This window comes from Suricata suricatta, chromosome 5 (assembly GCF_006229205.1).
Source record: "Suricata suricatta isolate VVHF042 chromosome 5, meerkat_22Aug2017_6uvM2_HiC, whole genome shotgun sequence".
Taxonomy (NCBI): Eukaryota; Metazoa; Chordata; class Mammalia; order Carnivora; family Herpestidae; genus Suricata; species Suricata suricatta.
The window spans coordinates 77,921,171-77,948,834 of NC_043704.1; the positions used below are offsets into that span (position 1 = coordinate 77,921,171).

General features: G+C 39.7%; 1 protein-coding gene across 1 annotated transcript in view; it reads right to left on the reverse strand.

The window, feature by feature from the left end:
* TPRG1 (tumor protein p63 regulated 1) overlaps positions 1 to 27,664 on the reverse strand; it is a 108,471-nt gene that overhangs the window by 7,769 nt on the left and 73,038 nt on the right. Inside the window, exon 4 of the mRNA XM_029940888.1 lies at positions 4,989 to 5,142. Within this exon, the coding sequence (XP_029796748.1) occupies positions 4,989 to 5,142 (154 nt within the window). The remainder of the gene's footprint in view (positions 1 to 4,988; positions 5,143 to 27,664) is intronic.

The following is a 27,664-nucleotide window of genomic DNA, read 5'->3' on the forward strand; positions in this document are numbered from 1 at the left end:
AACTCGCCCCTGTCAACACACCTGTGTACATACATATGCTTTAAATTCTAGCTAAAATGAACTACTCTTTATTCAAGAATATTTCTTATACTTTTGAAATTTGCAGGTTCCAACCATCTTTCTTGTATTTAAAATGTATTTTCCCACCTCCTTTGATGTTTAAATCACTCATACTTTGAGTTTCACTTCAGATACCACCATACCTGTTCGCTTTTGGACTTTCTTTTTCTCTCTTCTTGGCTCGCATAGAACCTTGTGAATCCCTCTCTATTAAGAGTCTTAGCACATTAAATTATAATTTGCTAATTACTTTTTTCCCTTCTCCCTTTACTCTGTAAGTATCTGGAGGGCAAAATCTGTTCTATTCTTTTCAGTATCCCAGCATCCTAGCACAATGCTCAGCATGTAGCTAGGTGGGTTTTCAGTGAATATTTGTCAAATTCATGTGAAGAGGCTAAAGATGTGAGTTGCATTTGATGGCTAAAATATTGGCTCACTTTCATAATTCCTTAGAAAAGAAGGGGAAATAAGCCAGAAAACAGTAAAAAGGAGTGGTCTATGGATCCTTTTGATTTGATCATAAAGTATTCATGACCCATTCACTATTATCTGGGCTCAGTCATCAGTCCCTCCCAGCAAGACTCCACACATCCAAAGAACCCAGCAAGGCAATGGTTAAAACAAGTGAGATGAGACCACAGATTATAAAAAGTGGATGAAAAAATTGAGGGTAATCGAGTTTTGTCAGAAGTATATCACATTACATCACATTGAATACACACACACACACCCCAGAGTTTCTTCAGGTTTATACCCATTTCCCTGCTTATTAGCAAATAATTTGGTGTGGAAATAGAGCTAGTTTATTGTAATACCTTAGTCAATTCACTTAATCGCTCTAAGTACTCTCATTTTAAAAATAGAGATACCTATCTTTACCTCACAAGGTTTTTGTTAGTTGAATTACATGAAAGCATGCAAACTGCAATCAATAAATATAGTCTGATGACATATTACATAAGATTAGTTTTATGTCTTATAACAAGAAAGTCAATGCCAAAAAATGATTATTTCCTATTTTCATAACTGTTTTATAGGAGTAATACAAAGCATATGCATATACAGATTGGAACAGGTTGGGGAGGCTGAGAGATAAGCAAGAATGCCTGGAAAGAGGCCATCTGACCGTCATATTTGCCAGCATATTGAGTTAGTGAGATGAATAAAAGGAAAAAAATAATGTATTTTGATACTGTATTGCATAAATTTGATAGTAATTTTTATATTTGTTTAGGAGACTTGGAGATAATATGAATTTGAATTTGCAATTAATGTGTTCATTAATGCTCTTTCCTATGGGATATGCCTGACCAACCAATCCCATAACTCCGTATTGACCCAAAGGTATCTGATCTGGAACCTCTATCACCAGCTCAGCTCTCTCTCCTGGGCTTCAGACCTACATCTCTAACTGCCTGACGACTAACTCAGTCCCATGCTCCAAACCAACATGTCCTAAACTGAACCTCCAAACCTTTTCTTCTTTCAGTTTCCCCCAATCACATTAATGGAATCACTATCTCCCCAAGCCAGAAACCACACCATCTTTAACATCTTTTTCTCCTCCACCTACTGTAACTTGTAAATGACCTACTTCCATTAATTCTGTATCTTGAGCATCTCAAAATTTCTTTATCTTCCCTCCATTCCTACTTTCCTTAAGCCTTTATACCTATTATTTGAGCCATTATGATCATGAAGGGGAATATATAAGATTAAACTCCAGCTAAAATGAATTCCTCTGTGTCTACAAATACTCCTTCTGATTCATGTGCCTCCATACCTCTTCATTTGATCCAAACTTCTGATTTAGTCAATTTAGTGCTCATTAAAAAATCTTTGCATTTTTGTCTATTTCCTCTATTAAAAACAGTGCCTTCCAGAAAGACATGAATTTGGTCTTATTAATGTTTTTATCCTGAACAACAAACCTCTACTTTGTAGGTGTCAGAAAATATTTGTTGAATAAAGAGATTCCAGATGCTTTATAAGGAAAGACTCTGAGTAAGAATAAATTTGGAGTTTTCAAATGTATTTTTTAAAATAAGTTATGGCATCAGATTGGAAATAATTTGAAATTTTTGACTATGTGTAACTTACCACTACAGGATTTCTTTTCCTGTGCCACAATAGATTTGCTAAATTAAATTAAATTGCTTCAGGTATTTAATTTAGTTATGCATTTTCCCCATATTTTTATACTTTTTTCCCATTTCATGTCTAAGGCAAATGGAAAAACTAGTTTTATATCATCCTTTTAAAAATCTTATATTATGCCAAAATACCCATTTATAAGGAATTCTACATCCACAGAATTCCCTTTCTTCTTATTTATTCTTTTACATTAATATAACTGAGTATTAATCAAAACCAATCTTGGAAAATATCCTAAACACAAATAATATTGTGACATAAAACCAACAACAAATGAGAAATTAAAACTCAAAGAATTGGATCAGAGTCCTCATGTCACATCACAGATGGAGATCACTTGTTTTCAAAGAGAGTTTGGACTTGGGGTGGCCTTTAATAAGAAATAGTTTGGCAAGTGAAAAGTGCCAGACTGTCGTCAGGAAAAAAAAATTTTTAAAGAAAGCTTTGGAAAAATAGTTTAAGGAGAAAACTTAACTTTCCATGAAGGAAATATACTTAACAGATCCACAAAATAGTTCTATTGACTGAAAATCAACCAACCAACTGAACAAGCATTCATTATGCTCACATCCACACTTGTGCATGATATTCTGATTTCCATCCAACAAGATCAATATAAACACTGAGTTTTCCTTTTAGCTTGACTAATCAGAAGGTTTGTGCAAAATTAGCTCTCCATTCTATTAAGCAGTCGTGGTATTTGGGGAATAATGATTCTATCCCCCTTTTGACATCTTATTTCTTCCTTTTAAAATTATTTTATTGTATTTATATGTATCAGAATAAAACAAAGTACCACCAAGATTAAGAATCATGCAGTGCCATTTCTCTGCAGTGACTAGAATTTGTTCTTTAATCCCTCACACTGAATGTCTTCCAGCAAAGGACATTCAGGGACTAAGTACTTAATGCATCAGGTATGAGGAAGAAGAGACTTGGCTCAGGAAGTGATGGGTGCACTAACCAAGGCAGTTGGTCTTTATTTTACCTTACAATATGGCACAATAACTATTAATGCAAATATACATGTCGTTTTAATGGCAAAAACAAGACTTCCTTTAAAGGTGGGAAATGGCTTTGGAAAAAACACATTATTAAGCATTTTGAGTTGTATTACCAAGTGTTTGAAAGAAAAAAAAAACATAGAAACATAAAATAAACTGTTAAGAAGGAGGAGGGGGGTAAGGAGGAGGAGGAAGAGGAAGAGGAGGTGGGAAAAGGAAGGGGGAAATATTTGGGGGAAGAGCATGACAGGATTCAGAGGAGCAGAGAGGATTATAAAGCAATGCATCAGAGTATTATTATAAATAAATTTTTTTACCAAGAGAGCGGATATTCCATGTGAAAATTGGGCCCATTATTGTGATGTGAATTCTCACTCCCATCTCCCTGAATCCTCAGGGAGTTGACTCTCACATCAATGCCTTTGAGTAAGTGTTACATTGTTGTGTCCTTGGTTTTCATTTTGTTCTCTTTTGTTGCTTTTGGGTGGCAGAGTCAGGCTAGCAGCTGATGTCAGAGCTGGGGCTGCAGCACGTTGAAAAGGGCTCTTGCAAGATCCATACCACGAACTAGTTTGGTGTCTGCCACGGCCTGGAGCCAGAGGTTGGCCTAGACACCATAAGCTCCTGAGGAGGTTTACATAAATCTTGAGAAGACCACTGTCCTTTCTGATAGCGGAAGGGATTTCAGCCAACTTCAAGTACACATTAGGTGAAAAACAGACTCCATTTATCCTCTGATCATGTTCTGCCTCAAATCATTTTTAAAGTAGGAGGCTTACCAATTAAAAATATTTTTATACATATACACATTTGCATGAATAGGTGTGTTTAAAATCATGCAGCCTCTACAAGGCACGTCATCCAACCACAGAACGATTTTAGGTACATACTGCTATCTTTTGAATTTACAGCAAATAGAGAGTTATGATATTTGGAAGTGAATGACAGCATATAAAGGTAAAAATGGAAAGGACAGAGAAGGCAAGAATTTCTAGGCCTATACACACACTCCTATGTGTATATCTGTTGAAAATATAAAGTTTGATTTTTCTTTGCATTTCCAGCTCCAACCATTTTACTGCCTGTCTACCTAGTATCCTAGCACCTGCCTACCTAGTATCCTAGCACTGCCTAGGTTTCCCTAGGGGAGATGCAAAAATAGTAGGACTTTCCCTGCCACTGATAACATCTTTTTGAGGAGATGAGATTGAAAGACATAAAAATACTCTTAATTGCTTTACTGTTTATGAACCATTTGTATACACATTATTCCACTTAACCTTACAATGGTCCAGGAGGAAGGGGAGTGTTCATTATGTCCATTTTAGAGATGAGACTACCAAGGCCCCAGAAAGAGAAGTGACAAACATAACCAAAAGCCGTATCTGTATTCATATTCCATGCTGTTCTACCCACACTCCTTTTCTGAATGAAAGAATTAGAATTTAGTTAAATACAGAAAGTTAGATGTACCCATGCAGACATTTACATGAATGGCAAAAAACAAATGCAAGTATTGCCATTTTTAAATAATATTCCACTATAATTTTTTATAAGAAATTAGCAAGGTGGAAACATAATGTGGTTAATATAAATATTATATATTTCATATATAAAATAGCTCTGCTGTGTACTAAGAAAGATCTATAAACCTTTTAAAGTTTGTATCTGTATAAACCCAGGTTGTATCTTAACTTTGTTTTTTTAATAGTACATATTTTAGAAGCACTTCACCATCAAAGCTGGTCTAATGATGCTCAAACTGCCTACCTTACAAATTTCGAGGAACTTCTCACTGGTGTATTTCATAGGGTGCTCGGTGAAGGTGGCATAAGGCACCTCAGTGGACCAGGGGTTCCAGCGGGAAGAGAGGGGCTGCTGTTCCAGACTTCCCCAATAGATCCGAAGGCCTTCTCCTGGTCTCCTGCAAGAAAGGAGTTTCCTTCAGATTAGCCATGTGCACTAGATTAAAACAAGAAGAAAAGGATGGGAAAGTCATGTAATGTCTCAATCAGACTATTTTACAGTGATGCTGAGTGGCTTGCCTACTAACTGATTGTTACAAAAATTCAGGAGGTAAGAATAAAAGGATAAATTTGGTTTCAAACATGAACACATCAAGGTGTTGTTGAGAAGCCTATGTGGAAATGTGACTCTGGTGCTGAGGACTGAGGCCAGGGCTGCAAACCTGGACATTGGCCTCATGCCAATATTCTGATGGTAAAGGTTGAAAGAGAAAGGGAGAAGGCAGAGTCAAGGTGGTGGGTCAGAACTGGTTGTGTCGAGCTGGCAGGCAGTTTCAAGGAGGAGAGAAATAACAACAGCTTCATTTTCCACAAAGCAGTAAACGTAAGCAAGAAATGACTGAGAAAAGACCTGGGACTTCAAGAATCATAGTGTATGAATGATCCTTAAGAGGCATAACGACTAATTCAAAAAATGCCTGTTACCGTAGCTTTTATATCTCATGGTTCTCTATTCTCTGTACACATTCTATCCAGTGAAATTGCAGGAACATACATATCAAAGCTTGTAAAGAAATTCTTTATGCTTTTTCCCCACACTGTCTGGTATAACCGAGGCCTGGACATCTGGTAAACCCAAGTGCAAAGCAAGAGGAAGCTTGGCAATGATAGGAGGGAAGTCGTGGCAGGAGAGCATGGCCACATTGAACAACAAAATTGTAATTGCTGTGGTCTCTTCTTTTACACGTGCCCATCAGAATTTATGGTTTGTGGTTTTAGACATCTCTGAATGCAAAAAGATCCCTAGAGGTTAAGTCAGACTCAGGTGCTTTGCATTCAATGAGCTTTAAAACTAAGTTGTCTGTAATTCTAAACAGTCCCATGGAACATCACAGAGCTCTCATTTCTTCTAGAAATTAAATCCTGGGATCTAGAATGAAAACTCAGAGCTTAATTGTGGTGCCTTCACAAAGCTGTTACTTCCTGTATTAAGGAAGAATTCCTTTGGGAATGCTATTGTGGCTTCTGTGTGTTTATCCAAGTAGAGATGTGTATAAACACAATCTCACACATATGCATATGCCACCCCTCTCCCCGGTTGGCTGATCGCTGAGATTCTTCTTACAAAAGAAAAGTAAGAGAAGAGCCTGGCACGTTCTACTGCCCAATTCTCAGATTTTTGATCATTACGTTTGAAAGCTGACACCCAACCTTTTTTGTGCTTAATCCGTTGCCCACAAAGAAAAAAGAGGAAAAGAAACATATTGTACATACCTCTAAGGTTCTCTTTCTAACCTCTCACCTTCCCAGCTGCTCTTCTGACATTTGTCATCCCAATACTTTTCTTCATTCTGTTTTGTTTCTTCCCTTCTTTCCTTCCTTCCTTTCCTTCCTTCCTTCCTCTTTCTTCCTTTCTCTTTCTCTCTCTCCCTCCTCCTCCTCCTTCTGCCTCTCCCCCTCCCCTCTTCTCTCTCTCTTTTCTTTTCTCTTCCTTTCTTTTCTTTTTTCCTGGCCTGGTAATAAACTCTAAGCTCAGTGATTATTCTATGCATGCTGGTTAATGGGGCATTCTGGCTTTAGTCCATTAAAATAACTTGCACAATGGAATCATTTACTGCTTCATATGTCAATTTATGTGCTGGGTGTAATTTTGCTTTTATCCAAAGGCGATGAAAATCTGCCAGGATAGCTTCTCTAATAAGTACACTTTATATTCTTTTACCTTAGGGAAACCTCAAATGAGGTTTACCCATGAAATTCAAGAAGGACCCCATTTTTTAAATAACCAATCAATTTGAGCATGGCAATGACATTTCTCAGAGATGTAGCATACTTCTAAATATGTAAGTTCAGCCAAGCCAACCTTCTCTCCTGAGATCCAATGGTGATACCTGAGGAGATAAATCTACAACTAAAAAGTCTCTCTGAAGGTAAAAAAAAAAAAAAAAAAGTCTTTTCAGAAAAGACCTTAGTACCAGAGGTCTATGGAAACCTATTATCTCTTCTGTCCAGTGTCATTAGGACCATTGTGGAAAACACAGGTGCCTTTATGACCAGAAATGCTTCACTAGTTACTTGTGCTCACCATGCAAGCTATTATATGAGGCAACAGAGTGAAGTGAAAAATGCAAAGGATAGGATGTCAGTCTTGCATTACAATCTTGATTCTGACACTTAATGCTGTGTCACCATGGACAAGCTGATTTCATTCTCTGAATCTGTTTCACCATATGTTGTTCAGCATGCCTCCATGCGACATCTCATGACCTCGGTGAATGACATAGCCAGCTGTGGTCATGACACTGCTAACATTCATCTGGTGAAGGACATACAGGACCTAAAAGAAGCCTCGGGGGTATGGCTTTTGTAGTTTAGAAGCATCGAATTGCCCCCCTGAACACATCCTCTGATGCAAAGACTATAGCAATCATTGTCCCATCACCCCGGGGAACTTTAGCACCTACCATGATACTTCACAAACACATAAAAGCACAAATCAGCCACCAGATGATGCAACAACATTTTAACATTTATAAACTATACAATGTCAGAGCTAGAAGGGCTCCTGGATACTAAAGTCCAGAGCTGCCTTTCTGGAGATGAGAAAACCGACACATGGAAGGACTAGGGTTTTCCAAAAGCATCACTAAACACAGAGCTGAGCTGGTGAGAGCCTTGGTCTCTCAAGACTTCACTTAGGGGTCTTTTCACCATTCTGGACTCTCATTACAAAGTACATTCCAAGTGAGGTCCTGCTATTACACAACACAGCCTTACTTCCAATCGACACAGAGTTGAAAGAGTTACCCTAAGAAGACCATCATCATCTGTGGGCAAAAAGCCTGCCCAGAGACCTTAACTAAAGGTCAGAAATGAAATCTCAGTCTCAAAAGGAACAGTAGATCCCTTGATATGCTTGATACTATCAATCACCAGATTGTAGGAAAATAAGGTAGCCCTGGAAGTGAAGAGGGAAATTACAAAAAAAGTTTTGTCATCAGGGTAAGAAGACTGCTCTTTCTCACTAAGTTCTATGGTCAAGTTAATTATAGAGGGGTACAGTCCTAGGTAAAAATGCCAACATTGAATTGCTAAGCAAAGAACAATTTGGTAGCTTTCTTCTCCAAATCATACCCTGGGTGTAAACGTTGGCTTTGGGCATTTTACGCCACCTTTCTGATCTTTGGGAACAACAATTTCATGAGGAACAAGAGGATAATGTATGAGAAAGTGTTTTGTATGCTAGAACACAGACTAGCAACTATCAAATGTTGAGTTCCTAGTATGCTTCATAATGCTTACTTGCACTGATAGAAACTTTATATATTTAGTTTTTTTAAACTATTATACACTTTTTGAAATTTCTTAAATCAAGGTAACAGGAAATTAAATAAAAATATGACTGGGGTGCCTGGGTGGCTCAGTCGGTTAAGCATCCAGCTTTGGCTAAGGTCATGATCTCACCGTTCATGGGTTTGAGCCCCGCATCAGGCTCTATGCTGACAGCTAGCTCGGAGCCTGGAGCCTGCTTTGGATTCTGTGTCTCCCTCTCTCTCTGACCCTCCCCTGCTAATGCTGTCTCTGTCTCTCAAAAATAAATAAAAAACATTAAAAAAAAGAATATGACCAGGCTTAATCAGATCAAGAAGTCAACAACACCACTGGTAGAACAGAATTACAAAGGGAAGGAGAAATACCATGATCAAATACCATGACAAAACCAGAAAAGCAAATCTCTAGCACAGAGAAGGTGCTGGAATCTTCTACATTTTTCTTCACCAATTGGTCCCTCTTCCTCCACCTTATTCTGAGTCTCAGAACATGGTTGTGTTTGACTTCTGCTTTATCCAAGTTTTGGTGTACATAACGTCCTACTTAAATCCATCAGAGAAACTTTCATTTAGCTTAAAACACCCCTACAACTCCTTTTCTTCAGACTGAATCAGCATAGCTCTGTATAACTTTCCTAATAGGTTCAAAAGAATCTTTTAAATCACCTCAGAGGTGACTCCCTAAAACGGTCCTAAGATGTTTGTTTATCTTCAATTCCAGTATTTAATCAAGATATTCTCTGTGCAGTGTATTGTCACAGGTAGAGAAATGAATAAGACTCAGTCTCTGAATTCTGGAAGCTCACAAGCTGCTGATCTCTGAGCCTATTATACTATCATCTCTTTCCCGTACCTCAAACAGAGACAAGTAGAAAACTGCAAGCCTCATTATAGAATTAGAAGTTTACCTATTACAATTTATTTTGTTCCCATTTTCTACCCTTAAGGAAACCAACTGAATCTGGCTTCCATTCTCACAGTAATAGAAGCAAGAAGATCAATGTACCCTTAATTTCTGATAAATCAAAAAACCTCCTAGAAAGATCTGGAAGTAAAGGAGAGTTTTCATAAGGACTCCTAAGAACTTGGCAGAAGAAGAGGGTTTAAAGCAGTTGGAGTTTTTAGGATCCTAGACTGTCTGAGTTGGAAGGCCCTTTAAGAGATGTGCTTCCAATGCCTTCATTTTATAGATATATAAACGAAAGACCAGAATTTTCAAAGATCAGAGTTCTTCCTTTAGTCTTGTTAATTACAGGTTCAACTCAGTGTGACTCAGACTCAGAACTTAAGTCAAATATGGTTGTTGCCAGGGTGGAAACCTAAGCAATTACCACTTCAAACCATCACAGCAGCCAAATAGATTTGCCTTCTACACCACAAAAAGCGAAGGCATGTTAAAGAAATGAGGTTTATACAGAAGAAACTATCATCCAAGTACCAAAGGACCAATCATGAAAAATAAGTGTTAGAACAACACCAAAAATGGGAGCTCCAAGTTGAATGGAAGAAAAAATTTCTTCGATAACAAGCTTTGTAAGAAAATACATTATTTTTGACAGGAAACACACCTCTCCTTGACATCAGTTTTAGTGGCACCAATAAATTAGGCCAGCCAGTGACCAGTTTAGGTGAATTTGCTCAATCCACACATTCTACTTCCTTCAGAGAGAAGCCATGCCTCCTGCATAGTCCAACAGGGCCATAGTACAACATAGGCATTCTTCCTCATGACTTCCCACTCTTCTCCCATCCTGGCCCTTCCAGAGGCTGAGTGAAGGCTTTAAACCACCTGATAGGAGACATGAGTGAGGATGGAAGTCTTTAGGAGAAATGGCAGCTTCCATTATTGCCTCCACTAGCTGCCCCTCCTTTCTACTCGTCTCAAATCTCAAAGCTCCACTACAGAATTAAAAACATAGCTCGAGGCACCAAACCGAGATTTATGAGGAAGCACAGACATTAACTCTTGCTCTAAACTCAGGGCGTGTGCTTGTAAGTATGGGTGAGCAAACAGAGGGAGGCCGTGCGGGGGAGGAGGGCAGGCAGCCTGGGTGGAGGGAGCTGTTCAGAACAACACAGGCTATTTTCTCAATGTCTCCTTTCTCCCTGCCTTACAGCCTATATTGTTGAAAGGCGGGCCTTCTAGAACCATGAAATGTTAGTCCCTTGCTTATTTAATCTGGACAAAAGGGGGGAACTGAGTTGGCACCCTGGAGGGTATTCAATGCTCCTCTTTGCTTATTGAATGACCTCAGACGAAATATTTTCCATGACAAGAACCCAAAAGACGCTGGCACAGTGTCAGACAATAAGATTTGCAGAATGTGTTTACATTCTCTCTGTGTCCCCAGGCTGTTCTAACCCATGGGCAGGTGGTGCCTTTATCTGCTCTCTTTGCTCACCTGGCTCCCTCCCAGAAGTTTCCAGGGCCTTGGGCTCAGGGAGATTAACCATTTACTGGCATGGGTAACCAAGAAATTTGGGGGGTTATAATACTTGAGGAAGAAGTAAGTGATAATGTAAAACAGATCAGCATTGTCCCTAAAGAGAGAATTCTGGGGCAATGTGCTACCATGGTAAAAACCCTGGATGACAGGTAGGAGGCCTGGTTCCAAAGGCTAAATCTGCCACTAAGTTGCTGAGTAATTTGAACCATTTCTTCTCTCTGGGGCTCCAGGGGACCATATACAAAACCAGGTAGTTGAATTAGATCATCTTTAATCTCCTTTTATGCCCCAATAAATTAATGTCTATGTTGAAAAAAAAAACAAAATAATTTGTATTATACCAGTTAGACAAAAAAATCAAAAACAAAAACAAATGATAAATGATTGACAGAGAAATTTTCAGCAGGATGCTGAGACCTCATCTTTCTTCTCCTAGAAGAAGAAAGGATCTTAAACTACAGTATAAGAGACCTAGGGTTAAACCAAAAGCAGAACCCAGAGAAATCAAGATGAATATTTATAAAAAGGCTGAATACTGAAAAAGGCTATGGAACTTCCAGGATGAAAGTCCTTAAAAGAAATATTTATTCAGTTGGGAGTCTTAAATTTTTTTCATGTTTATTTATTTTTAAGAGAGCACTAACAGGGGAGGGGCAGAGAAAAGGAGACACAGAATTCGAAGCAGGCTCCAGGCTCTGAGCTATCAGCACAGAGCCTGATGCAAGACAGGAACTCAGGAACTGTGAGATCATGACCTGAGCTAAAATCTGACGCTTAACCAATTTAGCCACACAGGCAGCCCTATTTGCATGGGAAACATAAATGTGTTTGTCCTCGTGGTGGCCATGTTCAGGGCTGAAGTGAAAAAGATTAAGGCCCAAACCAGAGGTACAGCCTAAGATTCTAGGACTCATAGTGTGTGTGTGTGTGTGTGTGTGTGTGTGTGCGCGCACACACATGAGTGCACTCATGCATGCACACATACAGCAAATATTTAGGCTAAACTTATAATGTGCCAGGTACATAGTAATCACTTAAGAAATCTATGTTTAATATAGATGAATGAATGAATAAATTAATAGACCAATTAGGATACCTGTGAATGTGAATGCCATGTCATTCCATTCTTAGAGTGTTATACGTTATGATAGTAAAAGCCCTGAACTGGCAATCAATAAAACCTGGTCTAACCCTATCACTGATGCTAAATTTTTTATGGCTTAGAGCTAGGCATAGCATCTCTGAGCCTCTATTTCCATTTGGCATGGTCTGAATGTTTATGTTCCACCAAAATTTTATGTTGAGATCCTAATAAGCAAGATGATGAAATCAGGAGATGATGACTTTGGGAAGTGATTAGGTCATGAAGGCAAAGTCCTCATGAATGAAATTAGTACCTTTATAAAGGAGACTCCAGAGAGCTCTCTCATTCCTTCCATTATATGAGGACAACAGAGAAGGTGCCATATAAGAACGAGATAGTACTAGAGACTGAATCTGCTAGCACCTTGATCATGGACTACCCAACATCCAGAAGTATAATAGATAAATTTCTGCTATTTATAAGCTATTCAGCCTCTGGTATTTTGTTATAGCAGCCCCAAAATACCAAGACACCTTTCTTATAAAATAAAGGTGGCACTGGATCAGATATTCTTTAGAGGATACTCCAAGTGTGTGCAAGTGAAACACTTCTGACCCATCAGGGCCAAGCATTAGCTACCTTTGGGTTTCACTTAAATAACATACAAAGATATTTTATTTTCTAGAACTGGTATGAATGGATTATTTGGATAGAAATTATTCTATTTTTTAATGTTTATTTTTGAGAGATAGCACAAGACAATGCAAGAGGGAGATAGAGGATCTTAAGCAGGCTCTCTGCTATTCCATGCTGACAGCAGAGAGCCAGATCCAGGTCTCAAGCTGGTGAACCACAAAATCATGACCTGAGCTGAAGCTGAACATGTAACCATCTGAGCCACCCAGACACCCCTGGATGGAAATCATTCTAAAACTTACATACTTAATTTTTCAAACAAATTATATTAAAAATAATGAATTCCTCTATGGCTTAATAAAAAGTCAACACAGGGGCCCCAGGGTGGCTCAGTTGGTTAAGCATCCAACTTAGGTCACAGCACAGGTCATGATCTCACGGTTCATAAGACAGAGCCCTGCGTCTGGCTCTGTGCCAGCAGCTCAGAGCCTGCAGCTTGCTTTGGATTCTGTGTCTCCCTCTCTTTCTCTGCTCCTCACCTGCTTACACTCTCTCTCTCAAAAACAAATAAATAAACATTAAAACATTAAAGTCATCACAAACTAAACCTTAAGACCTAAAGGGATTTATTATTATTATTAAGACCTAAAGGGATTTATTAATAATTTATGTCCTATGTTCTTGATTACTTAATTTTACTAAAATGGAGACTGAAATCTAAAAAGTTACTTAGATTAATACTCAGTCCTCTCCTAATATTTTCCTATCCTACAATGCTTCTCTATACGAAAGTCAACTGCTGTGCATGGAGAGTAAGGCTATTTACCCAAGCTCTAACAGACTCTTAACTGCCAAGATTTTTAGTTCTTATATTGGCTGTCTCTTCCCTCATCAACAGGCTGTCATTTTTTGCTATCAACATTCCTGACTCTAGCAGTTCTTCTTCTAATTTGCTTTTTCTAAACTTCTATTTACAGGAACCTAGGAATGCCTTACTTTGGGAGTCATGGGCAAATAATTAAACAAAACAACACTCTCTTCTCTGACCTTTCCTGTAAGGGAAATATATAGCAAAAGCTTTGGCTTCACAGATGACATTTAAGTGAACAGTTAATCCAATAAGGTTGACAATGAATAACTTTTAGATGTGCATCTAAACGGCTCATATTTTAGAAAGTCCAGTTGGAGCTCTCTATCTCTTAGAATGAAATAAATCAGATCTTGGAATCAATAATGACATCTGCCTTTCTACCAATGGGGATGACATGAAATTTTGTCATCTTTAAGTTCATACTCTGCTAGACTAGCATTGTCATATTCTGTTCAAGGAGTCTTATATTCTGACCCCTCCTTCAATACTTAACAATCACTCTGAGTAGCAACATTATCAGCAAATCCCTACTAGTATTCCTCAATACAGTCAAGAGAAAAATGCTCTACATAAAACTGTAATGAGGACTCAGAGGCAGGAACATAGGAACATAGGACATGTTATTTATAGCCTTACAGATGAAGGTACCAAAGAAGGCATCATTCCTTCAATACAGGTTTAGGGGATCGGAGGGTGGATTGACAAAGAGGACATCTAGGGACACAGCTGGTAGGATCTGCCTACTCCTAGAAGTACTCAGAGTAAAGGTCTGAAGCAAAACTGTGTCTACAGTAATGGAAGAGAAAGGCAGTGAGGAACCCTCTGGCCCAGCTCATGTTCTTCCTCTTGTAAACAGCAAAACAAATCAGGAAGCAGTAAAGTCTCAAGAAGGACAACAGTAAGCCTGCTCCTTTCCAGTAAATGGATGGAAAGAAACCCACTAGATTATTAATACTATTGATACCATAGGATTGTTTTTCCTTCTTTTCAGCTTCCCACTTTCTATAATGAGCATGTATTATTTTACATGGAAATGAACAATTACATATTTAAGATGCTGTCATCTCTCAAAACCAGAGCCCAGAATAATTAGTACCAGCAGTAGGCTGAGACCTCTACATTTGTTCCCTCTAGTCCTTACACAAACTCACAAAGATGGTTTATTATCTCTGTTTCACAGAGAGGTCCAACGCCATCAGGGAGGAAGTGGGGGAACTTGGGTTTGAATTTAGATCTCTCTGGTTCCACAGCCCCCCATAATTCCATGGAGCCCTGTGGATGTACAGGACAGAGACAAAAACAAACATTTACACCAACCAGCTTTGTTCTCTCCCCTTGTGAGCTTAAGACGGTCATTACAGAGGTTATATTTTTATTTGTAGTTTCTCCTCGCCTAAAATAATCTACCTTCTCCTTTCCACACTGTGCTGATTCAACGAGTTCAGAAACCTAAAGGGGGTTCCTCTTACCCTTAAAATCCTGAAACACTTGCCCAGCCTGTCACTCAAGCCTTCTTCACTACAGCTCCAGCATTCATTTCCAAAAGTCAGAGCCACTCCTCCTCAACGATCCATCCAAACAATTCAACTAGCTGAGCCTGTCTCACAGCATTTGTGTTCATTTCCCCAAAATTAAATTATTCTGTGTATTTGTCTTATATCATCAAATGAATTGGGGGCCATCCAAGAATAGGGTTCCACCCCTAAATCATAAATGTTCCCCCATGAGAGCTACCTTAAAATTAATGTTAATTTTTTATTTATTTTAAATTTTTTAAATGTTTGTTTATTTTTGAGAGAGGGAGAGACAGAGTGTGAGCGGGCAGGGTGGGGGAAAGCAGAGAGAGAGGGAGACACAGAATCCAAAGCAGGCTGCAGGCTCTGAGCTGTCAGCACAGAGCCCAAAGCAGGGCTCAGACTCACAAACCGTGGGATGACGACCTGAGCCCAAGTCAGCCACTTAACCGACTGAGCCACCCAGGTGCTCCAATGTTCATTTTTTTAAATAAGTCAACCGATGGTCTTCACCATAAAAAATACACATCAAAACAGAACAAAAATACTCATTCCCTCAGACCAGATTGATCAGGCTGCTGCTTTTGTCTTTCATCCACCTACATTTTTCTGAATTGCACCATTTAAAACTAAGCTCTTGAACTGTTTTCTGTTTGTTTAAGGGAGGTGTACATAAAACGGCATATTTTAGAGAAATGCCCAGACAGAAGGGGCTGTACCTTTGCCAGCAGGTTGTCTATGATTGTACCCTGAAAGCACCATGCCACATAGGCTGGCTGGTCTATACCAAGGCCCTTCCGTGCCTACAGGCTTCTGCATAGATAGGGGAGGGCAAGGCTTGCAAAGCTACCTAGGAAAATGCCACACAATAAAGGAAACAATTCTGATGAAACTCCCTCTATTATAAATCAGAATATCTGGCAAATCATCTTGGCCTCAGGATTGTGTAAGTTTTGGTCTCCTCTCTTAAAAGGAAGTTACTGTTTGAGCACCCCCAAATAACCAAGTTGCAACAGGCATGGAGTAGCTAAGTTAAAAAAAAAAAAAGGGCTCCTAAGAAAAACATTTTTCTCTCAAGGGAGATGGAGAGTAGATGGTCTATGACATACATACCAACAACTACAGAGACCAGTTACCACAGACCTGTGGCCCAGCTCTCTGGAGCCCTTTGGGAAAAAGTCAGGGCTGGGTTCCCAGAAAGGCACAGGCAGAGAGAGCTCTGACTGACAAAAGAAACTCAAATCTTTCCCCTAACATTTTCCCTTGATCCTGCTCCTCAGGCTGCAAACATTTTGCTTTCTCCACGTTGGAAATTTCAGGAGATTATATGTGATACACTTACTCATTTTCCCATTTAGGCTTAAGAAAACACTTCATGGGGAAGTTTATTTGTGGTATTCCATACAATAGGTTATGTGGGCAATAAAAAAAAATGTCCAGAGGCGCCTGGGTGGCTCAGTCGGTTAAGCATCCAACTTCAGCTCAGGTCATGACTTTGCAGTATGTGAGTTTGAGCCCTGTTAATGGGCTCTATGCTGACAGCACAGAGCCTAGAGCCTGCTTCAGATTCTGTGTCTCCCTCTCTCTCTGCCCCTCCCACATGCACACTATCTCTCTCTCTCTCTCTCAAAAATAAACAATAAAAAGAATTTTTTTAATGTCCATCTCTAAATTCCATACACAGACATAGTCCACAATCAACATCACTTTCTTCTCGGTCATGGTCAATACGAGCCATTCAAACTGTTCGCAACGAACTGTGTGTTTGGTGGCCCTTTTCCATCCCTACCCAAAGTGATTACACCCTATAACAGGTCACATTCAGGCAACAAAAATACACATATGATTTACGAGGTACTTTGATAAAATAAACAAGTCATGGACTTTCGAGGATGTAGACCTGGGTTCAAATGTAGCGCCTTCATTTACTAGATGCCTTGGGAAAAGCACTTAGCCCCTCATAGTCTATTTTCCCTTTTGCAATGATGACACAGAGAGCTACTCAGTAGAACTATTGTGGGTCTGGGTGTGGGGTGCCTGGCACCTCTTCTCATAGGCTTCCAGCACCCGTTCAACAGAGCTCTGAAGAGCAAACCAAAAGGCAAGAAATTTCTGAATTCTCTTGCACTCTTGCTAGTTTCTTTTGCATCCACCAAAAGCTGCCAAATCATACACTTGGAGGTGGGAGTAGAAAAGGGAGACAAAGAAGGGACATGGGGTAACATAATAAGCTATGTACAAAGTGAAGAATTCCAGACATTTCATGAAATAGAACTGATTTACCTACATTCCACAGTATACATTTGCTTTAGGGTATAGGAGCTACTGGTGTGTGTGTGTGTGTGTGTGTGTGTGTGTGTGTGCGTGTGTGTGTGTGTGTGTGTGTGTGTGTGTGTTGAATCTTCATGTTGCAGCTGTATTACTTTGCAAACCTATGAGCAGCAGGTTTTATAATTTTGTTTTCACCTAAGATTTACTTCTACCACAGAGCTTTATTTTTCTACTCAGGCCCAGAGCAACAATACAGATAGGGATCTGGGATCCCTGCTCTTATTTTTCAGTCCTGGCTTCTAGTCCCTCAATGTGGCAGCTTTGCATACATGAGTGAGAACAGTCAGCCCATATCTCCAAGTTCCACCCACAGACTCACTCCCTAAATGGTCACCCTTGATTTCCCTTCAGGCTTAAGTATATGGCCCCTGGCAGCAGGGTATGCTCTGGGAAGGACAGGCCCTGGAAGCAAATGCAGGGCCCTTTAGGCCAGGAATTCTAGGGCCCCAGGTGTCCAGAGCATGCCCTAGAACAGTGCCTGACAAACTTTACTATGTGTTTTTTTTTAATGGTTATTTATTTTCGTGAGAGACAGAGAGCAAGCAAGGTAGGGCAGAGAAAGAGGGAGGGAGACACAGAAGCCAAAGCAGGCTCCAGGCTCTGAGCTCTCATGACAGAGTCTGATGCAGGGCTGGAAGCCACTAACCGTGAGATCATGACCTGAGCCCAAGTTGGACCCTCAACTGACTAAGCCACCCAGGCGCCCCTCTGCATGTTTGAATCACTTGGGGACTCTATTAAAGCACAGATTCTGATTCCGTTGGTGGGGTGGGTTCTGAGGTTCTGGATTCGGTACTTAAAACAAGCTCCCAGGTGATCTTGATGTCACTGGTCCCAGTAACAAGTAGCTCAGTGGGGACAGGCACAGGCTGTGTTCCTGAGGGCTCCTTAGAGAGTGGGAATGGTCACAGCTAGATAAGGATCAGAGGAGGGCTGTCCATGGCAGGAGTCATGGTAGACTAGGGGAAGGCCCAGAGGCTTTTACCTGATTGCAAGGCAAGAATCTAAGATAAGAGGGTTCTGTCAATGATCTGTGGTTAAAGACAAAATCCAAAGCCTGCAATTAAGATAGTTTTCCTATCACATAATGGAATTATGAAATAAAAGTTCTCAAAAAATTATTTTTCATTAAGAAGCAAACTAGTGGGGTTCCTAGGGGCACTGATCAGTTGGTTGAGTGTCAGACTCTTGATTTTATCAAAATCATAATCCCAGAGTCATGGGATGGAGCCCTGAGTCTGACTCTGCACTGTGCATGAAGTCTGCTTAAGATTCTCTCCCTCTGTCCTTCTCTCTTGCCAGAAAGAGAGAGAGAGAGAGACAACAAACACCTAGTTGCTTCAACCATTTCTCATTTGACCATTTGACAAAGTAAAAAAATCCCTGACCAGCCAGGTCACCCTCTCCTGAATATGTTCCAGTTTTCCAATGTCCAAATTAAACTATGTAGCCAGGAAAGGAAGACAATACTCCAATAGTGACCCAGTCACTGTGGAATATACATGACAACCCCCTACTTCCTTCCAGAGGCTGTATATCAATGAATGCAGCCAACAGCATGAGCTGTGCGGGTGACTTACCACATTGCTGACTCACCTGGAGTTCACCATCAAATATAGTTTCTAATTTCTAAGTCTTTTCATGCCTGCTGCTACTAAAATGCATTGCAACTAGTTGATTTTTTAAACTGACTTTGGAGAAAGTAGACATGGAAAATACAGCTCATAGTTAAATTCCACCTTTGGCACCTGATCTTTCATAAGAAAACTTTTGATCAGAAACTAAAAGGCAGAACAAACAAACTCTCCCGATTACTTATTTAGGCTAAATGCTCAAGGCAAAAGCCAAAGGAATTTAATGTGTTATATCCTGGTAGTACAGGCATTAAATCACCAGCTCATCATAAAATGTATTTCCATTTTAGAATTAGTTCCTGAATTAAGGGAGGTAGAGTCCAATAGCTAATAAAGAAATGGATGGATGGATGGATGTAGAGATAGATAGATAGATAGATAGATAGATAGATAGATAGATAGATAGATATCCTACCTCAGCCAAAGTTTAAAAAATGGCTGAAGTGTTTAAAAAATGAAGAACATTGTTTAAAAATGAAACAAAATAAATCATCTTTCCACAACATAATTAGGAGGTGGTAGGACATTTCAGTATCAGGCAAAATTAATTCCTTTTGCATTATAAGCATCATCCAAATGGCTGTAGGAGCCACAAAGGCAACATCTGAGCATGGTCTTTAATTAATCTTGCATCACGCTTACTACAACAGCGTGAACCCTTGGGAAATTCTGATTTTTGAAATTAAAATTCACACATACAAACAATTCCCCAAAGATGCTTTTGAATACAATGACAGCCTTCTTCTACCACATCCCCGCATATTTCTTCAGGGGGCTGGGAAGAAATGAGTCTCAGAATATCAAAATAGCTTCTTCATAATAATTTAAAGGTCAAAGAGAACAAGACCTTTTTTTTCTTTCTTTTTTTCTTTGCAATTTGAGTGATACCCCACAGAGTTTGTTACCCTTATTGAAGACAAACATAAATGAATTCTGGTTTAAAGCCACAGAGACAATATTGTTTTAAAGATGTAATATATTAAAATTTATCTTAGCAGCAATGTTATTCATTCAATAAATGTGTGTTCAATGGAACTATGCTCAAAACACTGCCCCAGGTGGCATGCATCGAAGAAAAACAAGGGCACTCCTTTGCATGCATGTTGCCCATGGTCTACTGGGAAGGACATAAGTGTCCTAAGGAAGAAAGAAGGAGAAAACCGTGAAAAGAGAAGCTATCATTACAGACAGGAAGATCCCACAACTGACCTGAGGACCAATGAATCCTGAAAGAAATGGCAATGAAAATATGCAAGGATAATAAGAAGTGAGTATTCAAAGACATGGAGGAAGGATGTTCCAAATAGAAGAACATAATACAGGGGCACCTGGGTGGCTCAGTTTGTTGAGTGACCAACTTCAACTCAGGTCAGGATCTTGCAGTTCATGGGTTCAGGCCCCGCATCAGTCTCTGAGCTGTCAGCACAGCCTGGAGCTTGCTTTGGATTCTGTGTCTAGTTCTCTCTCTGCCCCTCCCCCATTTCTGCTCTGTATCTCTCTCTCAATAATAAATAAATGTAAAAAAATAATAAAAATAAAAAAGAACATAATATAAAGGCATGAATATGGGGAAGTATGAGACTTTTTCTACTTCTCACCCTAGGCCAGGTAACTACTTAGTGTTGTCCTTGAGCTTAAAGTCCTTAACCAGTACTTTCCTGCTCTAGAATGAGGGAGAAATTCTCTCCCCTCACCACCACCTGTGTGTATGTGCGTATGTGTGTGTGCATGCGTGTGTGTTGAGCAACTAGGGATATAGTGGAGAAGCACATAGTTTGCACATAACAGGCTCTCTCATGTTCTGGTACAAGAAGAAACCTAGCTGCTATTTATTCATCAGATGCTTTACATGCCTCATCTACACATCTTATGGCCATCTTGCAGAACAGATATTATTGTCTATATTTCTGAAAAAATTGAAACTCAGACTATTTGAAAAGCCTACCTAAAAGCAATGAAGTATTCTCTTTGGTTTGTTTGTACCTCCCTCCTATGGTACACAGGCCACTCTCCATCTATCCAAAGAGGATGGAAGGGGCTGGTAATATGATTTTCCCAGCCAAACTCCTCACAAAAATCTTGCAGGATATGGAGCACCTCAGTCATGTTACTTTATCATCCTCTTCTGCCTTTGCTCATTCTCTTACACCTAAGAAGCAATGTGGGCCCAAACACAAATTTTACTACATTATATGGTGATATTATGCTTTTAATCTGGCTGTTTCGTAGTTTAGAATCAGTTCCAAGATATAGAGTGGGGTTCTTTTGATTTCTTTTTTCTTTTTTCTTTTTTTAACTTTTTCTCTTTCTTCCCACCTATAAGATCTTACATATCACCACATACGTAACACAATATCTGACTACTGGATACCAAATCTTCACTTGTATCATTCTCCATAAACTTAAACTTCAGTCTTCAAAATCACTAAGCAGTTCCCCATGGACAGAACCATCTGGTGGGAAAGGTAAACTGATAAGGAGACATTCACATTGTTTTATATACCTAGTTATCTTTTATTCTGAAAACTTCATATAGTATTCTCAGAAATGATAAAGCATGTACAGAAACTTGAATGTTCCAATGTGACTTAAACCTACTATACTTAAGAACTTAACTAGGGGTTGGACAAATAGATTAGAGTCAGTTAATAGAGGACAGTGAAAACTCAGCTAGGGAGTTTATCTTTATCCTGAAAGATATTATCCTGTAAGCAGCTGCAAGCTGAGGAAAGCTTTAAAAAAAAAAACAATTTTCATTTATTTTGAGAGAGAGAGAGAGAGCATGCGCACAAGCAGGGGACGGGCAGATAGGGAGAGAGAGAAAATTCCAAGCAGGTTCTGTGCTGTCAGTGCAGAACCTGACACAGAGCTTGAACTCATGAACCATGAGATCATGACCTCAGCCATAACCAAGACTCAAATGTTCAATGGATTGAGCCACCCAGGTGCCCCAAGAAAGCTTTTAATAAGAGGAAAGATATGAACTTGACCATGACTTTGATTTATAAAGCCTAAATGATCAGAACTTTAGGGATAGGATGACTCTGGAGGGTTTAAAGTAAAGGAGACCAGTTAGGAGCCTCGATGTGGAGAAATCATGAGACCTGGAGTCAGAGCAGTGACAATGAGAATACAGAGGAGAATGAGGTAGACTTCAAGGTTGAAGATAAAGAATCTGGATCTCCGGCTGAAAATATCCTTGAAAACCTGTTCAGTGTACCCTTTTCACAACCATTCTATGGTTCTGAGGTTTTCATCCCTATTAAGTGAGAAGACAGTGGTGCTCTTGCCCAGAGCAGCCACTACAGGTCTGAGAGGAAGGGGTTCATTCCTGGGCCAGCTGAGGTTGAGGAGTCTGTGGTATAGCAAAGCCATTCTTGACGTTTCTTTGCTCCCTTTCCTGCTGCATCTTTCCCCACTTTCCAGAAACTCTGCCAAAGCCTCTCCAAGAGTGAAAGAGCTCTTTACTTATCTACATCCCTGATCAGGAGGTCCTCCATGTTAAGTGCAGCAGGAAAGAAGAAAGTGGCTGCTCTCCCCTATACACAATCCCCCACCCCCTCACCCCCATCCAACTCAGGCATGCTGCCACCACAGCCCTCCCCAGTTTGGGAAGGTGGAGGTGCAGGGTGAGGTCCTCCCATCCAATCCAGGACTTCAACTCTTATAACAAAACATATACGGGTGGCATGGAATCTCTCCTCACAATCTGGCTTCAAGTCACCAACTTTAAAGAAAAGAAATTCCTAATGAATGATATAAACCAATTAGAGAGCTGCCTAAACCAAGCCCAATCTCTGATATGGAGGCTATGGTTCTTATTAGGCACAGTGATTTGAACAAGGGCCAACGCAAGCAGATGCAGGGCCCTGAGAGCCCTGAATTCTGGCCCTTCCAGAGGCAGCCGGCTATTACACGCTGTCTGAGTGGCTCTCATCTGTCTCCTCATGGTTAAGGACGTCTTTACAAACGATACTCCCTGATCTCCCTTCCATGATAATCTGGCCATGTTTCTTTGCTCATTGCCATGTGGCATTTAACTACCATGTCCGGCAAGAGCTCGTTACCAAGCGATGTATGGGAAAGAATTGAGACTTGGGAAATTCATCACCCTAAAGTTTTAGCTTCGTTGTTTTTGCAAATGAGTATGTTTAATTCCATATAGAATCTAGAGTTACTAATTAAATGTTTTTGCCTAGTCTGTAACTATTATAAGTTTGAAGAGGCAGGAAGGAGAGGTACAGGTGGTAATAGACATATTAATTGATCACCAATCACATGCCAAGATCTTTACATTGTATTATTTTTTAATCCCTCCACAGCCCTGTGAATTGTGAATTGTTATGATTGTCATTATTCTTATTTCATAGAAGGGAAACTGAGAAACAGAAGGTGAAGGAGGTTTTCCAAGATTACCCAGGAAGCAAGTCAGGAAAACATATCCTAGCTCCAAAGTGTGGCACTGTTGCCAACCTAATGTAATTGCTATTTTTACATAAAATTTAATAGGGAGAAAAAAACACATAGCAAGTAAAGATAAGCAAAAAAAAAATTAGGAAAATTACATCTAATCTCACCACCCAAAGATAATCACTCTTAATATTCTGTTGTAAATCCTACAACTGCAAAAGTCTTAACTCCCTTTCTGGAGCTCCTACACTGACGCTGCAGAAAAAGCTTTTGAACAAATTACAACTTCTTGCCATATTCAGGACCATCGAGAGTAAACAGGAAAGATATTTTCATGTTTTTAAAAAGGTGAGTGGGAGAAGGAGTCATCAAGTCCTACTCCATGCTTGAACGCTGCTGGTGTCTGAAGAATTAGAAGGCATATCTGTATTCAGTTAGTACCTGTCCTCCAAAGACCCTTTAATATGGCAGCCATGGGTAAGCAGAGGCCTGGTCAGAGATCTCTGAAATAGCAGCCAGAAGAGTTCACTGTATTTACCGTAAGCTTGCTGTGTGACCATGGACAAAAACCAACAGCCCCAGCTTCAGTCCATTAATCTCCCAAGGGATGTTTATCACTCTTACTCTCCTTAATTATCAGGATTGTTTTCAGGAGTTAATGACATAAATATTTATGAAAGCATTTGAAATAAACAAAGCACTATGCAAATGAAAGTTAATTGCTAAAATCTCTAATAATTAAGGACTCAACTTCTGAAATAAAGATTTTGCCAAAGGGTATAGGAAATCATGATACTATCCCTTTATAACCCTAAACCATAAATTAATGGCAAAACCATAATCAAAATGCTACCATAATAAAAATCACACAGTTTCAAAGGTGTAGAATATGAACAGTAATGATGATGATGATATGATGGCTAAGACTTATTCCTTTGGGCATTCTATTTTCAACACTTTGTAAGACATTTGCACAGCTTTCTCATTTAATCCTCAGAATAACTCGATGTGGAAACATATGATTATCTCTAGTTCACAGAGAAAAAAGTTTCATTAAAACTTACAAAGTGCTTTTACATATAAACCAATCACCTCATTTGATTCGGATATCCTTATTATTTGTTCTATTTTGTTAGATGATGGACATATGACCCAGAAAGTCAACTTGCCAAGTTCACAAAATTCGCAGAAGTCATATTTGGTCTAGAACTTGGGCTGTCTAGGCTTTATTTTGTTAACTAAACTGAAAATGTTTCTGTATTTAGTCACATAGTCACAGAAAACTTCCCCATCCAGTTAGCTCTTCAAATAACCCTACATCAATACCTATGATCCCTATTTTGAGAGGGAGTTTACCTAGTTCTAGCCTATGTAACTCAAAAGATGTCTGCAAAGGCTCTCCAGAATGGCCTCATCCCAAACCTCTTCTTCATCTACAACAGTTTACCATCAAACATAGCCAAGCCTCCCTGCCCTGGAACTATTCATAGATTTTTCCTTAACAAAGTCTTGGTTCTTCCAAAGAGATCCAACAGGTCTCTAAAAAATGCTCCCCCTGAATTTCTGATTTTGTTGATGACAAACAATATGCTTTATTTATCCCCAACAGAGCTTAAGACAGCTTTCTGTGTTAGGATACACCATGGAAGAAACTTTCAAGTCATCTTGAACACTTTACTTCATCAGCTCTTTTAATTCATCATGAAGACTTAAATATGAATGAATTTACAGCAATGGAAGGTACACATAGTATGCATGAGAGGGCAGTGGTTGGGTGGTTTAGGGCAATCCATGAAGAAGAAACCATGTGAGTCTATTCATTGGTAGTAGAATGAAGGGACACATATGGCAAACACTGATATATCTGATTTGCTGAGGTTTTGAATCATATAAAGCAAATCTAGGAATGAACAGGTGAGAAAATAGATTGGGACCATATTGCAATAGTCTTGTAAGCCAAGCTATGAAGCTATATTTTACTTCTTCTCATACTCTGCCAGTGGAATCTTCCTACTATGACTGTAGGGCCAAGGCCACTTGCTTTAAACACGAAATTCATTTGCAAACTCTTGCTTTATCCTGACAATCATATAATTACATTTCCTACTGTATTTCATTCACATGGATTGACTTTAATAAAAAAAAATAATATTTTACAATCCAAACCACTTAACACTGGACAAAGTTTAGACTTCAGGTAGGGAAGGCTGTGGTTTCTCAAAGGTCCTAGCACAACTCTGTTACTTGACCTTTTCTATATTCCAGTTTGTGAAGCATGAGGAGATAATGGGGCATCATTAGTGGAATTTTGAGCACAGAGATGAATTGATCAAAGTGATACTTTAAGAAGATAACCCCATAGTGTTAAATTGGATGAATCTGAGGACTGGTGGACACTGGAGGCAGGAATATCTAATAACCTCCTAGTACTCAATATTTATTTAGTTCTGTATCAGACACTTAAGATAAATAGTCTCAACTAATCCTCATAATCCTATGAAGTGCAAACAATCATCATCTCCATTTTACAGATAAAGAAACCAAAGGAAAGAGAACATAAGAGACATTCTGATGAGAATATATAGTTGGCAAGTGCCTGAACCTGAACTAAACAAGCACAAGTCCGGAGAGTCCAGCCTCTTAACCACACCATTAAAGTGCACTAGAAATCACCCTCATCATCGAGATGAGAGGTAATAAAGACCCAAAGTAACATCATGACAGTAGAAATGGAAGGGGTTAGGTTTGAGAAATGTGGCAAAGATAGACTTGACAGAATTTGACAATCTCGTTAGATTTGGGGGAAAATTAGAAAGAGTCGGAGATGACTGATTTGTGAAACCTGGATAATTGGGACGATAATGAGGCTATCTTTATAAATAAAGGCCTACAGAGGAGAAGCGGGTTTGTTGGGGGAAGCATGAGACAGGGGGAGATGATGTGTTGAATTTGAGATGCCTGTGGGGCATACAGGTGGAGACAGCCAAAGGGAAGAAATGCAGGTGTGGAGTGCTTCCCACCAGGGCCCCCAGACTTGCTAAAGTTTCAATCAGCTATTTACAGCCTATTTTCAGTCTTAAACTCCCCCTGAACGTTGGTGAGTGACACAAGATAGAATTTTCCATAAATGCCTGGAATTGGAAAAGAAAAAAACCAGCTCACACACAGACACAAGCACCCATAAACCCAGCCACCTCATAACAAGCTGGACACTTTTGCAAAACCACCTGAAGCTGCTCATTTTCAAAATTCAAAATACGAGGTACACAGAGTGGTAGCTTGAGGATAGATGCAGTCACAGCTGAGTAATTCCTTTCTTCCCTGCAGCAAGCTGCCCTTAAGAAAGTGAATTTGCGGGGCGCCTGGGTGGCTCAGTCAATTGAGTGTCCAACTTCAGCTCAGGTCATGATCTCATCGCTTGTGAGCTCTAGATCCTCGTTGTCAGGCTCTGTGCTGACAGCTCAGAGCCTGGAGCCTGTTTCGGATTCTGTGTCTCCTCCTTCTCTGCCCCTCCCCCACTCATGCTCTGTCTCTCCCAGTCTCTCAGAAATAAATAAACATTAAAAAAAAACTTTTTATGAAAGAAAGAAGGTGAATTTGCTCCTGTATGATAATGAACCCTAGTTAGGAGTTTTCAAAATTTTTCAAAGTGCAGTTTGGCTCCAAATGATTTCCTCTGCCTAGAGTTAGGCCTCACAGGGTCCCCCATCAGGCTGAGGTAGGAAGAGAAAAGAATGAAGGGGACATTGGAGAAGTCTAAGGTTGGCATCGGAAAGAAGAGATGGAATACTGAAGCTGCAGGGTCCTTTAAAAATCTGACTCTGTAGGTACCTGGCTGGCTCAGTGAGAAGAGCACACAACTCTTGGTCTCAGGGTTGTAAGTTCAAGCCCCACATTGGGTGTAGAGATGACTAAAAGTAACTTTAAAAAAAAGCTGATGCTGTGTTTCAGTTACTAGGGACTTAGGAGCATGGGATGGATTAGGCTGGCCCTTTCTAACAATAAGTGCATCACCCCAATAGTAAGCAGTGAGTAGTAGAGAATTTTTTGTACTGTGCTAGATGCTATACCCATCATTCTTCCTCCTGCAATATATATTGACCTCTGGAGCTTGCTCTTATCTCACACTGCAGTCTCACTACAGATTCCAGAGAGAACTAAACAAAATATATAAACTTTGTTATACCACTTTTTCACAAATAGCAGCATCTGCTAGCCGCAGA